Raw genomic sequence first — 16,538 nt, 5'->3', positions numbered from 1 at the left:
AATTGGAGACAACAGGTTTACCATACTCACATATCTTCTGTCAAATTCGCAGTTACATTACAGTTTCAGTCAGAGCAACGTCAAAACATATGCGGAAGCTTGTGTAGTTCCTACACATGTGAAAACCAAAGGATACGAGGCACAGCGAAGGGCTGAGCGAATGCGTGGAAGGCGCTGCCCCATGCAATCTGCCACGGTGCGATATAGACCATGATGAAGTGGAGCTTGTGAAGCAGATCACTGAGCTGTCGAGGAACAAAGACCTGCTGTGAGTCACTGACAGACAGCAAAGCCAGTTATTTTTAGACCAGATCCTAAAAATAAATCCAATATGATCAAAAGTAGGAAGGACAGCTGGCAGGTGTTTGCTGCTTCATATAGACCCCGAAGAAAACTATGTTTGTTAATCAACTGTAGGGAGTTTGGGGACCGCAGTCATAGTGAGTTGTATTCCTTTCCCATCTTATTGTAGTGAGATGTCTGTCATTGGGAGTGTGTGTACCAGTCTCCGGTCACGTCGCAGACTGACCTTGTGGAAGACAATGGACATGATAAAGAAGTCCAGCAGAAAGGTCTCTGAGGCCCTGCTGCAGTCGAACTCGAAGAAGACGATAGTGAAGATGAGAGTGACGAACTGGAAGCTGGGATTGCAAAAGGAGGCGCGGAGGAGCTTCATCCCAGCAACTGTCATCAACAAGACATCACAGCTGGAGCGAGACACAGAGACCTGAGCGACTCAGGTGTACAGGCGTGACACAGCAGAGCAAAGCAGAGGGGTGACATTGAGTGGGAGGGGAGCAGGGGAGACAAATGCACCAATACTAGCGAATATTGTGTATACATCACACTTTCTTCCCTAGCAAGGGAATTGACATGCAAAGTGACTGTTGTCATGATGACCAGGTTCAGATGATGACATCAAAGTGACTGATTGTCTACTAGTTAGTACATGTACATAATTCAGACTGGGTTGAAAGTGATATTTATGTGATTGATTAAGGTGCTAAGGGTTTTGTTCCACCTCCAAGATGCACAGAAGGGAGTGGTGGAGACTTTATAAACCTATGAATAACTGTGTGTTTCTGGATAAGGTTTCCCCAGCTGCTACATGTAACTGCCAAAATAAAGGAAACAACATCATAAAGTGTCTGAATAGAGTGTTGGGCCACCAGAACAACTTCAATGCACTTCGGCATAGATTCTACAAGTGTCTGGAACTATATTGCAGGGATACGCCACCATTCTTCTATGAGAAATACCATAACCAGCCTTTTTGTTGATGGTGCTGGAAAATGCTGTCTCAGGCGCCGCTCCAGAATCTCCTATAAGTGTTCAATTGGGTTAATTAAGCAATGAGTTAATTAAGCAATTAATATCCCATGATGTATAAAATGCTAGGCGGGCCATTATTTTAGAAATCAAAAGGAAAAGGCGCAACACTCGCTCACCATTACATTTTTATGTTTTATTTAAGCAAGGTTAAAAGATGAACGTTTTAGCCTTCATCTGAATAATCATCAGGATTATTCTGATGAAGGCCGAAACATGAATCTTTTAACCTTGCTTAAATAAAACAAATAATGTTTAATGGTGAGCGAGTGTTGCACCTTTTCCTTTTCTATAATTTAAAAAAATGTTGGTTGCACCTCGACTGACGTCGGTTGGTTGAGCGTCCTCCACTTCTTTCCACAGGTATTATTTTGGCTACTGTGGTTATGCCACCATAGGAGGACAATGCCTGCATCCACAGGGCACGAGTGGTCACTGAATGGTTTGATGAGCATGAAAACGATTGAAACCATATGCTGTGGCTGTCTAAATCACCAGATTTTAACAACACCTGTGTGGAAGCACCTAATTTTAATATACTTAATGTAATGCTCATTTACTCAAGTGTTTCCGTTATTTTGGCAGTTACCTGTACATTAAGATTTATGTTGACATTTTAAGGTAATTACGTAAGCGAGACAGAGATTAACTTTACATTCCAAACTGAATGTTATACAGACTGAAAATGGTTCTTAGAAGACCTGGGTCAAATACATACACAGGTTAGCATTTATTGAGATGACTCATGTACTGAAGGCAGCTCTGCAGATTGGTCACTAGCTAGCACAACCACAAAGTCATAAAATCTGATTTTAAACTTAGCCCTAACCTGAATCACACTGCTAACCCTAATGTCTAACCCTAACCTTAAATTAAGACCAAAAAGCACATTTTTGTTTTCATGAATTTTTATGATATCGACAATTTTGACTTTGCAGTTGGCCTATCTAGTGGAAACCGATCAGTTCTGCTTCCAGGGCAAGCAAGACTCATGACAATAAACGTCAACCTGCAATACATAAGTCCAATACTTGGCATGCGCTTGATTTAGTTAGCTTGGTACAATGGAACCACTGGAATAGTTCCAAAAGTACAAACCCTAAATTACACCAAGTGCACATCAAATACTTTCAAATACTTTTGCATTTGACCCAGGTCTGGGTCTTGGTTCAGGGAAAGGAGGGAGTATGTGTTTGTTATTAAAATCTTTAGGAGAAAGGTACTTACTGGATGCCTAGCTTCTTGCGGTGACTGAGTGAGAATCCATCATTGGTGAGCGCACTCAGAATGATGGCTGGGTAAACCACGTATTTCTCAAAACACAGCAGGCCCACGTACAGACGCTCAAACCACATCAACTGAGCATCATCTGGAAAATGAAATCAACTTTAATCACCACACACAAGAGCTGTTTCTTACTTTTGCAGTACTTGACAAATCCGTATAGATGAAAGCACAGGAGATAGGTCTTCCCCAACTAACTGAACCCACACGTGTATAGAACTATAGGCTATTAAATGTAGTCTTTCATCAAATTTGTACTAGAGAGTCAGAGATGCAAAAGGCCTATAGTAGGAAAAACTGCATTGTGTCCGATTTTTTTTTTTTTTAACAATAAAGGCTACCCGGATAAAGCACTAAATAAACTTCAGTTAGTGCGAAATACGGCTGCTAGAATCCTGACTAGAACCAAAGAATTTGATCATATTACTCCAGTGCTAGCCTCTCTACACTGGCTTCCTGTCAAAGAAAGGGCTGATTTCAAGGTTTTACTGCTAACCTACAAAGCATTACATGGGCTTGCTCCTACCTATCTCTCTGATTTGGTCCTGCCGTACATACCTACACGTACGCTACGGTCACAAGACGCAGGCCTCCTTATTGTCCCTAGAATTTCTAAGCAAACAGCTGGAGGCAGGGCTTTCTCCTATAGAGCTCCATTTTTATGGAACGGTCTGCCTACCCATGTCAGAGACGCAAACTCGGTCTCAACCTTTAAGTCTTTACTGAAGACTCGTCTCTTCAGTGGGTCATATGATTGAGTGTAGTCTGGCCCAGGAGTGGGAAGGTGAACGGAAAGGCTCTGAAGCAACGAACCGCCCTTGCTGTCTCTGCCTGGCCAGTTCCCCTCTTTCCACTGGGATTCTCTGCCTCTAACCCTATTACAGGGGCTGAGTCACTGGCTTACTGGGGCTCTCTCATGCCGTCCCTGCAGGGGGTGCGTCACCTGAGTGGGTTGATTCACTGTTGTGGTCATCCTGTCTGGGTTGGCGCCCCCCTTGGGTTGTGCCGTGGCGGAGATCTTTGTGGGCTATACTCAGCCTTGTCTCAGGATGGTAAGTTGGTGGTTGAAGATATCCCTCTAGTGGTGTGGGGGCTGTGCTTTGGCAAAGTGGGTGGGGTTATATCCTTCCTGTTTGGCCCTGTCTGGGGGTGTCCTCGGATGGGGCCACAGTGTCTCCTGACCCCTCCTGTCTCAGCCTCCAGTATTTATGCTGCAGTAGTTTGTGTCGGGGGGCTAGGGTCAGTTTGTTATATCTGGAGTAATTCTCCTGTCCTATTCGGTGTCCTGTGTGAATCTAAGTGTGCGTTCTCTAATTCTCTCCTTCTTTCTTTCTCTCTCTCGGAGGACCTGAGCCCTAGGACCATGCCCCAGGACTACCTGACATGATGGCTCCTTGCTGTCCCCAGTCCACCTGGCCATGCTGCTGCTCCAGTTTCAACTGTTCTGCCTTACTATTATTTGACCATGCTGGTCATTTATGAACATTTGAACATCTTGGCCATGTTCTGTTATAATCTCCAACCGGCACAGCCAGAAGAGGACTGGCCACCCCACATATGCTCTCTCTAATTCTCTCTTTCTTTCTCTCTCTCGGAGGACCTGAGCCCAAGGACCATGCCCCAGGACTACCTGACATGATGACTCCTTGCTGTCCCCAGTCCACCTGACTGTGCTGCTGCTCCAGTTTCAACTGTTCTGCCTTGTTATTATTCGACCATGCTGGTCATTTATGAACATTTGAACATCTTGGCCATGTTCTGTTATAATCTCCACCCGGCACAGCCAGAAGAGGACTGGCCACCCCACATAGCCTGGTTCCTCTCTAGGTTTCTTCCTAGGTTTTGGCCTTTCTAGGGAGTTTTTCCTAGCCACCGTGCTTCTACACCTGCATTGCTTGCTGTTTGGGGTTTTAGGCTGGGTTTCTGTACATCACTTTGAGATATCAGCTGATGTACGAAGGGCTATATAAATAAAATGTGATTGATTGATTGATTGACTGACCTCTGGGCTCAAACTGGGAGTACTCATTGCTCTTTAGCACTGGGTGAGAGATCCAGAGCCAAGGGTGGTGCTTCCGTAACTGGGGTACGAGATAGTGGGTGACAAAGCCCACTGTCCCTGCCAGCGCATACAGTACTATGGTCACAAAGGGCTGTGGAGAGAAAGGAAGAGAAAAGGAGGGAGAGAGAGAGAAAAGGAGAGAGAGAGAAATATATATATATATATATAGAGAGGAATAAAGAGAGAAATATATATAGCGGGAGGGAGAGAGAAAAGGGGAGAAAAGGGGATAGAGAGGGAGAGAGAGGGATAGAGGGAGAGAAAGGGATAGAGGAAGAGAAAGGGATAGAGGGAGAGATGGAGAGAAAGGGATAAAGAGGGATAGAGGGAGAGATGGAGAGAAAGGGATAAAGAGGGAGAGATGGAGAGAAAATGGGGTTGATTGAATACTGAACCGATCAGATAACATTTTATTTACGACACCACAGTAATTATTTACTGATGAGACAACATTGCTTTATGACACAAACAACATTTATGACACATCGTTTAGGGATGGTGTTTGGATGTAGGTAACCCACCTTTAGGGACAGGAAGACAGTGCTTGAAGTAATAGCAAAAGTTAAAATGTAGGCAATGGAGCAGACCACAAGATCTGAAAGAAGAATCTCCTTCTGCAAATGCAAAAGCAAATCATACAATATCACAATTGCGGAATATAATAATGTGTTAAAGTCAAAATTTTGTCCTGAAACAAAAACAGAGGACAGCAGTTGAGTGGAAGTGGAGGAAACAATGCAAGTCTCTGACTTATACCACTGAATTCATGAGCTTCTCTGGAAGAGGATCCTTGATGTCTTCTGAGTCTTCACCCTCTTCCTCACTGTCCACAAGAGTGGGCATCAGTTTGGACTTGATCAGAGACCTGTATGTGCACAAAAAAAGGAGAATATCTTAGCACTAACAACTCTCATACAGTCAGCATGTTAGCAGGCATAACAATAGGAGCAGAAAAGCAGGCAGCTTACATCAGCACAGTCGGATCACTGCTCTGCCCACTCAGATGATAGGAGAGAACCACCAGCAAGCCACAGAACCCAGAGAACAAGGCTGGGGTATGCTGTTCATCCCAGGGCTCCTTTAGAACAGAATAGAAATATTGATTATTGTACCATTTCATGCTCGACTAAACTGCCTCTGCAGCAACAAACTGTTCCGTCGCAGTGCAAAACATATCCTTCATGTAATCATACACACATCTTTACTCAATAATGAATTCATTCCTACCTTCAGAGCTCCAAAACAGAAACCGTACAGCAAAGATAATGCTGTCAGACTACGGAATATGCTGTACACTGCTGAGTGGAGTCCAGTTGCAGCTGACAAAGGAAGTGGAAACACAGGAATCAGGTTAAGGGCTAAGTTTATGGTGGTACAGTATGCATTCAGTTCATAATTATGAAGGTCAAGCGAAACAGAAAAGACAGTGCTACTCACCTGTTCCACCAAAGAAATGAATGTCTATTTGTTCAAGCAGGTAAATCATAAAGGTGTTGATTTGTGGGAACAGGCCAACGAGAAATGTGATAGGAAAGCAGTAAGTGATGCCTGTCGAATATAGAACAGACAGGACTTTAGAACTATACGTTTTTTAGAATGTCAAAATAAAACATAATCTAAAATTGTTTAATGGAGATGACTGAAAAAAGGTAAAAGTAATGATTTATGGTACGTGACTTACCCACTAAAATGTCTCTCAGGAATTTGAGAGCATCTGCTAATACTATGGTGATGCCATACACAGTGGACACAGGCAGGTCCTTCCTTCTTAACATCTGTTCCAGAATCCAAATAAGGCCACAGAAAATACAGAAATAAGCAGCCCGGCTGTAGGCAACAATCTGATTGTGTCCCTGGAAAACATCAAGAGGGGAGTGAAATGAAGCAGAGAAAGCCTTGAACAATCTAGTTTGAAAAAATGTAAAGTACTAAACAACCAGTGAAAATATAAAGGCAATTGCCTAAATAAAGGAAACGCCAACATAAAGTGTCTCAATAGAGCGTTTGGCCAACAGAACAGCTTCAATGAATCTCGAACTCTATTGGACGGATGCGACACCATTCTTCAGCGAGAAATTCCATAATTGTATGTTTTGTTGATGGTGGTGGAAAAAACAGTCTCAGGCACCGCTCCAGAATCTCCCATAAGTGTTCAATTGGGTTGAGATCTGGTGACTGAGCCAGCCATGGCATATGGCTTACATCGTTTTCATGCTCATCAAACCATTCAGTGGCCACTCGTGTCCTGTGGATGGGGGCATTGTCATCCTATGGGGGCATAGCCACAGTAGTTAAAATAATGGCCTGCCCAGCATTTTTCTACATGGCCGTAAGCATGAAGGGATGTTAATTGCTTAATTCACTCAGGAACCACACCTGTGTGGAAGCAACTGCTTTCAATATACTTTGTATCCCTCATTTAATCAAGTGTTTCCATTATTTTGGCAGTTACTTGTATCTTCACAGTATGCCTTTAGAATATGTTCCATACAGACTCACATGTGTCGGCGAGGCTGCATCAGGTTGGACACTCTGTAATACAAACAATTTGTTCAAAGTGTTATTAACGTGATTAACTGATATAAAGTCAATGACTTGACAGAGAAATGTGTTTCTATCAGCAATGTGTCCGATAAAAAGTACTTAGCTAAAGCTTAATTCCATTGTTACAGTGGAGTATGTGGTGGAGCATTGAAAATGGCACAGTATTATCACAGATCTGGTATCCTATCACTGATCTGAATTATGTCAACACAGATCAGCAACGGTTGTAAGGTTGATTAAGCCTTATCCTTTGTTACAAAATAGATACCTTCCTTACCTTTAACAATGAGTACTGGCAGCTAGCTATGACCACGCAGAACTGGAAAACCCAGATGTCTTTGAAGCAGCCATGGTTGAGCAAGATGAATCCCAGGAAGGCCACCAGGAAGGCCAGGAACACAACTGCTATGTTCTCCACCACATCCTGGTTCCTGAGGAGAGAGAGCAAAGGTCAAAGTCGAGTCTCTGTTAACTAGTTGATCAATCGCTGAGAAATGGAAAAGGAAAGATAGAATGGGAGCTTTTTCTCTTACCTGTCCAATAGCGCCAACAAGGCGAGCCGGTCATACAAGATGTTTACCCACTTCCCAGGAAAAAGCTTGAGCTTGTAGTACAGCTTACGAGAAGGCTTTTCCTGTGTGGAGGTCTCTGATGATTCATCAATCGAGTCCTCCTCCTGTCAGAGGTGGAATTCAGGTTGTAGTGTAAAATAAATCTCAATATCACTTTAATTGAACCCTTAGTCATAAGGGTTACATAACACTGACATAATAGATGTCTTAAACCGTCATGACTGTTAGTTCCAACTCATAACAACTGACTACACGCTGTCATGACACAAATAATGTTTAGATCAGTTATTTCATACAGCTACATTGTAAGTAATAATCATCAGTACATTTCACCCAGTGTATTTCCTGTGTGTGTGTGTGTGTGTGTGTGGTGTGTGAGTATTATGAACCATACATTGTGAATTTAGTGCTGAGAGGAACGATGTGCTTTGTGATGTCTGAGCCAGGCAGGCAGTTTCTGTTCTGCTCACAGAGTCACTATAGTTTGATTAATGGCCAGCACTCTGATTTGCAGTGCTGAGTCGGAGCACCGCTTGGCCTTGGTTGCCTGCGTACACTGTCTGGGATGGATAGGGGTTTATGGGTGGAGTGGAAGGGAGAGGAGAGATGAGATGAAAGAGTGGAGGGGCGGGGTGTAGTGACTTGGAAGATTTGGGTGAGAGAAGGAGGGGAGGAATGGGTGGTGGGGGGAAAAGGGATGGGGGAAAGGGGTTGAGGTTGAGGTGGGGGGGGTGTAGTCACCTGGAAGATTTCAGGGTGAGTTCTTCGAGGCCGAAGCCTGTGTGAAGGGATGATGCGGCGCTGGAAGGGGCAGTCTGTATGTCCACCCGCCAGCCCGTCCTGGCACTCCGAGTTGGAGGAAGTTGACAGGAGATCACTGGGTACACGACAAGGTTCACATGTAAAAGCCCATGACGTTTAAAAACAACTCAAATTAAACATTGTCAAATGTAAATAGAACACAACAAAAACGTCATGCAAATATTACATATTAAATAATTGAGGTTATAGTACCACATGTTGCCTGTGATAAGTTCAGCTCCGAGGGGTAGGTTTAGGGCTCTCTCAGCATACAGTTTACGAGGTCTGTCTCCTGGAATAGAGAGCATACAGAACCTCACAATTAAAACACCTACCTGATATGACATAAGTGATATACATACAGTATGTTATACAATAGTTGGGCAATAATAGCACAGACAATTAACCCTTGGTTACTGTTGCAACCTCTGCCAACATTTTCCCGGAAAGCCCAATTTCCCATTGAACCACTGCCCGAAATGCGCTCACAGTATTCTAAAACTGTGTTTCTAATAGACAATTAAATTAAATACAGACTACCCCTTGCTCATCAGAAAACTCTTGGGTATGTTGTGGTGGACTGTCATTACAATTGCTTCAAAGGAACCTGGTAAAATTAAGTTTGTAGTGTAGCTTGCCACTGACTGGCTCTGAATTCACTGTCAGCAAGCAGTCAAAGCTATAACCACTTTTGGAGCTAACTAGTGCTCTCAAATCATATCCTGATGTTGACAGCAGACGGGAGTTAGCTGGCTAATATACATTTTGAGAAAAACAGGTTATATTAAGTGACTAGCTAGTGTTAGCAACTTTTGGTGGCTTTTCAATGTGACTTAGAGCTAGCTAACCAGCTGAACTAAACAAAAGTATAATTTCACATTTAAAAAAATACTACAACAAGCTTTGCATTTCAAGAATCACAGTAGCAAGATACTATTCAATTATTTAGCCATTTAAACATTTATTTATTGGAGAAAACGCTCAGTTTTCAAGCGATTTAAACAGATGCTTGTCCGATGTATCGACAGTTGATATCCATTGAAGTGCTGCGATTGGTTGGCCAAAATTCTAGGGCGGAGATTATCGAAGGGTCAGTTCACTACGACATTATCCAGGGTTTGTAACCAGTTTGTAGACTTCAGTGAATTGATGCCACACAATAATATTTTGCACTTACTGTGGACTGTATGAAAAGTATAGGCGTCCTCCTTGTTGGTGGCCTCTGGTCTGCATATGACCTGGAGCATCGAGCTCTCTGACTGAGATGTTTGGGAGGGCAGGGAGTCGTAGTCTGGGTCTTTATCCCGGTCTGTCTGGGGACTGAGAGTAGAGGACAAACTATACAACGATTATATAAAAAAAATGCATTCATTTACAATAAAGATCAGATCAAATAACAAAATAAAGTACATTGTGATGATGACCTTTTATATCCAAGAGACATTTGAAAAGGTTTACCTGTCTGGAGACACAATGGGGATCCGTGTTTCGGGGATGGTGTGGAGGGTGTCTGTTGTGGCCAGAGTATTGGGAGGGTTTGGCCGCTCCTGCTGGCTCTCTGTCTCTGTGTTATCCTCAATTTTTGCAGTGACATCCTCTGCAAAAGCAACACTCGTTTTCAATTTTACCAATAAAGAATGAGTAAAACACAGCTATTTGCACAACAGAGACAATAACTTCTCCCCTAAAGTCTTAACTGTCTACATGTATATCATTATTATCTGACAACCTACATATGCCTGGACTCACCTTCCTCCATGGCTCTGTCCTCCTCATTTGTCACCTCCTCTGGTGGGTTTTCAATGCCACTGGCTCCCCTGGTGCTGTTAATGGACTCCAGCAGCGACACAAACTCCACAAAGTTGGACTCGTTGGGGATCTGGCCCTCCTTGGCCTCCAGGTCTGACTTGGATGAGGTCATGGTGGTCTGTTTATTCTGTGATCTGTCAGCAATGAGGACTGCATCCTTCCCGCTGTCCATGCTCAGGCCTCGCACGTGTGTCCTGCCCCCTGGGCCGTACTTCCTAAACATAGATGGGATTCGCAGGAAGCCATCTGCATCCACATTGAGGTCCGGAGGGTCGTTCTCGTCAGGGTGGGAGTGGACATCGATGCCAGAGGAGCTGTTGTCTGCTGTGGTCAACTGGGGGCTGGGGTGTTCCAGGTCTGCCTCATTGTACTCTAAGTCCCGGCAGTCCAGAGCGGCAGAGTCAGCGCTCATCAACTCTTTGGTGATCTGGCCGTCTGGGCTTGGGGTCTGCAGCTCAGCAGAGTCAGCCTCAGATAAGGGTTCCCCTTCATTCTCTGCACCACTCCGTTCATCATCCTCAGGTGAGTCAAAGGTGATAACAGGGATTTTGATGAGGCAGTCACCAGCCGCCCCTCCATGGGGGTCGATGCCCATCTGTGCCTGGGCAGACTCCAGGATGCTCTGTTTGACCGACTCCTCCAGCTCCGCAGCCGTCTGGGCATCACAGCTCATGGTGATGATGATCTTGACCATGTCGTTCTCATCCAGGCGGGCTGATGGGCCAGAGTTGTCCACAAAGACAACAGCGATCTCATCTGAGCAGTATGTCTCCTCTGGCTGGTCATTCTGAGGAGGAGGTGGGAGGGGGTCATCACGCTCCTGAATGACCTCTAGAGAGTTGTTGTTGGGGTCCTGTTGGAGCTGTTTCTCCTGCTTTGTCTCGTCTGTGCTTTCTTCATCACTCCCCTTGGAAGAGGGCAGTCCCTCATCAGCAATCTCCCTATCAGCCACATGCTTCTGCTCCCCCAGCAGGAGAGGGGCAGCCTGGTCAGGGTTGGGGCTAGACAGGTCCTCTGGGGAGAGCTCTTGCTCAGGCTGTAGGCTCACTCTGGGTTGTTTCTCCTTGGGGATACTGTCACTCTGGGCTGCAACAGATACATTAATGTTACAAAGAGCATATTGACCGGAATTTAGAATGGCTCATAAATGAAAGAAGAAGAAAAAACATAGCAGGAATTGTAAAGACTGATCTTAACTAACATTAAAGAATATAGATCTTCTCAGCAACACTTTGCAAAACCAACATTATGTGAGAATATTTATTGGAAGCTGACAACATGCTTATCTGAGCATATTTGAAGCAATAATGTGCTGGGCTAGCATAATGAGTAGTATTATCATTTTATCACTACATCCACACAATGCATTCCAGGAAGAGCATGCTATTCTCACAGTGAGATTTGTAAATAGAAAACCCATTTCCCGCTATAGGGGGGAATCAGAACAGTGTTAAAATTATAGGAGAGTACAGTACCTTCAGTATTCTTTAAGTCTTCTGATGATTTTGGGCACTCCTGTAAGGGCAAGAAATATGGATGATGATGAATAGAGAAACAGGGGGGGGACAGTGCTCATTCACATCTTAGCCTTAACTCAAAAATGTCTATTCCATAATATAATATAGTTGTAGAATGGAGCTCGAGGGTAGTTATAATGGTACACTAACCACACCAATCAACCCAGGGTCCGTTTCTGTCTGTTTCACTGTAACCTGGATGACTGGACTCGGCCTGTTTCTCGTCAACATTGTCATGGCAACACTGTCAGGAACCGTGCTGCTTTTCCTATTTGGAAAGATGTAGAGTATGTGGCCATCTGTGGTAGTTCATTTATCAAAGGATGACATCATGTTTTTCAAGACAAAAGCACTACCCATAAGAGACATTCTATTGTGCATTTGGAAAGTACTCAGACCCCTTGAATTTTTCCACATTTTGTTACGTTACAGCCTTATTCTAAAATGTATTGAATTGTTTTTTCCCCCATCAATCTACAAAGCAAAAACTTTTTTTTTTGTAAATGTATATTTCAAAAAACAACTGAAATATCACATTTAAGTATTCAGACCCTTTACTCAGTACTTTGTTGAAGCACCTTCGGCAGCGATTAGACTCGAGTCATCTTGGGTATGACACTACAAGCTTGGCACACCAGTATTTGGGGAGTTTCTCCCATTCTTCTCTACAGATCCTCTCAAGCTCTGTCAGGTTGGATGGGGAGCATCGCTGCACAGCTAATTTCAAGTCTCTCCAGAGATGTTCGATAAGGTTCAAGTCCAAGCTCTTGCTGGGCCACTCAAGGACATTCAGAGACTTGTCCCGAAACTACCCCTGCGTTGGCTGTGTGCTTAGGGTTGTTGTCCTGTTGGAAGGTGAACTTTCACCTCAGTCTGAGGTCCTGAGCACTCTGGAGCAAGTTTTCAACAAGGATCTCTCTTTGCTCCGTTCATCTTTCCCTTGATCCTGACTAGTCTCCCAGTCCCTGCCGCTGAAAACCTTCCCCACAGCATGATGATGCTGCCACCACCATGCTTCACCGTTGGGAAGGTGCCAGGTTTCCTCCAGACGTGACGCTTGGTATTCAGGCCAAAGAGTTCAATCTTGATTTCATCAGACCAGAGAATTTTGTTTCTCATGGTCTGAGAGTCCATTAGGTGCCTTTTGGCAAACTGAGGTGTGGCTTCCGTAAGGCCACTCTACCATAAAGGCCTGATTGGGGGAGTGCTGCAGAGAGGGTTGTCCTTCTGGAAGGTTCACTCATCTCCACAGAGGAACTCTGGAGCTTAGTCAGTGACCATCGGGTTCTTGGTCACATCCCTGACCAAGGACCTTCTCCCCGATTGCAGTTTGGCTGGACGGCCAGCTCTAGGAAGTGTCTTGGTGGTTCCAAACTTCTTCCATTTAAGAATGACGGAGGCCACTGTGTTTTTGTGGACCTTCAATGCTGCAGAAATGTTTGTAACCCTTCCCCAGATCTGTGCCTCGACACAATCCTGTCTCGGGAACTCTACAGACAATTCCTTCGACCTCATGGCTTGGTTTTTGCTCCGACACTCATTGTCAACTGTGGGACCTTATGTAGACAGGTGTGTCTTTCCAAATCATGTCCAATCAATTGAATTTACCACAGGTAGAATCCAATCAAGTTGTAGAAACATCTCAAGGATGATCAATGGAAACAGGATGCACCTGAGCTCAATTTCGTGTCACATAGCAAGGAGTCTGAATACTTGAAATATGGTATTTCTGTTTTTAATTTTTAATATATTTGCAAAAAATTCTAAAAACCTGTTTTCACTTCGTCATTATGGCGTATCGTGTGTAGATTGATGTGGAAAAACATAATTTAATCAAATTTGGAACAAAGCTGTAATGTAACAAAATGTGTAAAAGGTCAAGGGGTCTGAATACTTTCCGAATGGACTGTATGCTTTGGATTATATTTATTATACATTTTGTTTTTATAAACAGGCTCACCTTAATTTAGCTGCAAGACATGAATCTGACTCGTTGCTTTTATTCTCTGCACCTTGGATGACATCAGAGAGACTGCTTGGGGGCACAACGTCACCTTTATCAAACATCACATGAAGGCGATAGTTGACCATCTTTATCGTGATGAAGAAGATGGTGACTGAGGTGCAGTATATACTAAGTGCCATGGTGGTGGGCGGAAGAGCCTGAGGATAGAACACACAAACTCCCTCAATATCTCAAAACACATATCCTGACAATAAAATAATATTCCATTAAAAAATGGCAATCTTCTTCATCACAGAGTGCATCCCAACCTTTCCTCAATAATATGATAACTAGTCTCAAATTAAGTCTGAAACACAACGCCAAAGCAGCTATTTGGGGCTGCAATATTATGCTCAAACAGCCAAGAGCGACACTGAAAGAAAAACTATTTTCTGAGGATGATCTGAATGAAAAGTCAATGCTCCGACCATATAATGTAGTCATAAGCTACATACTGAGATGAGTGAGTCAACAGAGGAATCAACCAACCTGTCAATAGAAACAAATATGTGCAATAGCCATGGTGTTCATTATGTTGAAACACAGGTATGCTATAGGCCTACATGAAATTATGAATAGTAAAACTGTGGGCTTGTGACTTGCTCTGATCTATAATTCAGAGGAACTGTCAGCCTAAGGGATGTCGTACGTTTTGTGTTTAGCTCCTTGTCATCAAACCCTGAGGACCAAGTCCAAAAAATTAATAATCACACAATGTATTCAATTTGTATTTTATTTTACCTTTATTTAACTAGGCAAGTCAATTAAGAACAAATTATTATTTAAAATTACGGCCTATTTTATTGTCAAGTAATATATCAACCAAAAACACTTAATTGACAAGAGCTATTTCTATATTATTTGTATAAAAACATATATCGATATCTATTTTCTGAGAAATCAAGCGTATGGAAATTCAGGCCCTTATGAAGTGACACAATATCACATTCTGTGGTATAGAGAATAAAATAAGAACTTGAAATAGAGGACAAAACTAATCTCCTTGAAATGGGTTAGTGGTGGGACAATATTACACCATTACATAAGAATGACAGTCCTTCATCACTTTAACATCTGCACAAATAATCAGAAGGCTTTTGGTCTTCAGAGTAGCTCATACTGTATGTCGTTTGACCTTTTTTTATCGAGTTATTAACTCTGAAACAAGCGTTGTGGGTTTTTTCTTAAATTAATATTAAATTAAACTCCCTTTATTTAACCAGACAATAGGTCATATTCTGAAACATAGTAGGCCTATTCTGTACAAGAAATAGCATAGAATTCTTGAAATGAAAATACATTCAATTCCATTACGATGGAAATAAAGTGACACATTAAAGAGACCACAACCACAACATTTGGTGCCGGAATTTATTTTTTATAGGCTATCTTGACCAAATTAAACCAAACCCAAACAGCATCATTAATGACGTAGGACTACTAGCCACTAAAATAAATAGATCAAATGCAGGTGAGTGCGTGCTGTAGGCTATACTATCACATCCAAAAGGGAGAGAAGGTGAGGTGTGCCGCCGTTTGTCTTTGTGAACGCTGTGTAGGCTACCTACAGTCAGTGTTACAATGCCTGGACTTTTCTGCTTTTTCATCACTGTGGCAGCCATGCGTTCCATCACTGTGCTACATACTAGCCAACGGCATGCAGAGAAAAATGCGACCATTCCATTTTCTGCCAATACAATTAATAAATAAACGGAAATGTTTCAGTGCTGAGGATAAAACATATCACTGTAAATAAAGGATTAGAACGGAATGTTGCTCCAAGAGAACCGTGTTTTTCAATGAAAAGGGCGCTTAGTGATGCGGCGCACTAAACCGTATAAGCCAACACAAGATCTGGGCCTTCGATTGAATTTATACTCACCAAATGTAGTGATAGTGGCAACATAAGAAGGAACATCCACAAATAGAGGTGACAGGAGTTATTGAATGTGTTCTGGTCCGGGTCATGGTACCAACCTCCTGTCAATGATGCCCAAACCCCCTGACGCAGAGTCTGTACCAGTTGCGAGCCCATCCTCCTCAACTGCAATAGATTCGTATCACGATGGTCAAATTCATATGTAGCCCATATACTACGTTGTTACCATGTTGAAACTATTGCCCTACTGGCTCTATCAAGCTATCATTCGCAATTTACTCGCCGCATCATTTCATCCAAATGTCAGATCTCACATGGTGCGGACAGCTCTCTCTCATCCTCTCCTCTTCTCTACCTCCGTCCGTCTAGATGAATTATGCATATAAACCCTGGATTGCTAATGCTATGTATTGTCTATTGTGTGGCTTTGAAGCCACCGGTCGGCCATATTGGCCCGCCCGGGTAGGCGCGGTCTTCCATAGGAATTAATGGGATTCTAGAGTATTTCAATTAAATGTTTCAAGGACAAAATAACATGTATTTAAGTATACTTTTTTGTAATGGGGACAGTAACATTAATAATCTCAACAACAACAAAATATTTGTTTATGTTAAGCTCACATAATATAATTCAAAAGTGTGCATTAAGGTGTCTGTAATAGAATACACGTGTCTAAAACGAATGTAGACATTAATACATGCATTTCTATCGCTTCAACAAACAAAAACATGTTTT

General features: G+C 43.0%; 1 protein-coding gene across 5 annotated transcripts in view; it reads right to left on the bottom strand.

Moving 5' to 3' along the window:
* pcnx2 (pecanex 2) overlaps positions 1 to 16,261 on the bottom strand; it is a 28,647-nt gene extending 12,386 nt beyond the window's left edge. Inside the window, exons 1-23 of one of the 5 annotated variants that reach the window (XM_035801155.2) lie at positions 16,117 to 16,261; positions 15,806 to 15,967; positions 13,879 to 14,081; positions 12,069 to 12,186; positions 11,877 to 11,916; positions 10,342 to 11,487; positions 10,051 to 10,189; positions 9,770 to 9,930; positions 8,806 to 8,884; positions 8,533 to 8,668; positions 7,753 to 7,895; positions 7,497 to 7,650; positions 7,175 to 7,207; positions 6,357 to 6,528; positions 6,113 to 6,223; positions 5,903 to 5,994; positions 5,644 to 5,753; positions 5,432 to 5,540; positions 5,197 to 5,289; positions 4,616 to 4,766; positions 2,557 to 2,698; positions 530 to 707; positions 137 to 245 (exon numbers count right to left, since the gene is read on the bottom strand). In XM_035801155.2, coding sequence (XP_035657048.1) covers positions 137 to 245; positions 530 to 707; positions 2,557 to 2,698; positions 4,616 to 4,766; positions 5,197 to 5,289; positions 5,432 to 5,540; positions 5,644 to 5,753; positions 5,903 to 5,994; positions 6,113 to 6,223; positions 6,357 to 6,528; positions 7,175 to 7,207; positions 7,497 to 7,650; positions 7,753 to 7,895; positions 8,533 to 8,668; positions 8,806 to 8,884; positions 9,770 to 9,930; positions 10,051 to 10,189; positions 10,342 to 11,487; positions 11,877 to 11,916; positions 12,069 to 12,186; positions 13,879 to 14,081; positions 15,806 to 15,967; positions 16,117 to 16,140 — 3,805 coding nt within the window. In that variant the 5' untranslated portion in view covers positions 16,141 to 16,261. The remainder of the gene's footprint in view (positions 1 to 136; positions 246 to 529; positions 708 to 2,556; positions 2,699 to 4,615; positions 4,767 to 5,196; positions 5,290 to 5,431; positions 5,541 to 5,643; positions 5,754 to 5,902; positions 5,995 to 6,112; positions 6,224 to 6,356; positions 6,529 to 7,174; positions 7,208 to 7,496; positions 7,651 to 7,752; positions 7,896 to 8,532; positions 8,669 to 8,805; positions 8,885 to 9,769; positions 9,931 to 10,050; positions 10,190 to 10,341; positions 11,488 to 11,876; positions 11,917 to 12,068; positions 12,187 to 13,878; positions 14,082 to 15,805; positions 15,968 to 16,116) is intronic. The other 4 variants (XM_035801154.2, XM_035801156.2, XM_035801158.2 and 1 more) reach the window with 4 other exon arrangements.
* Between the last annotated feature and the right edge of the window lie 277 nt (positions 16,262 to 16,538).

Source organism: Oncorhynchus keta, chromosome 24, assembly GCF_023373465.1.
Source record: "Oncorhynchus keta strain PuntledgeMale-10-30-2019 chromosome 24, Oket_V2, whole genome shotgun sequence".
NCBI lineage: Eukaryota > Metazoa > Chordata > Actinopteri > Salmoniformes > Salmonidae > Oncorhynchus > Oncorhynchus keta.
The sequence above is the reverse complement of the archived record's forward strand: the minus strand, read 5'-3'. Positions and strand labels throughout refer to the sequence as shown.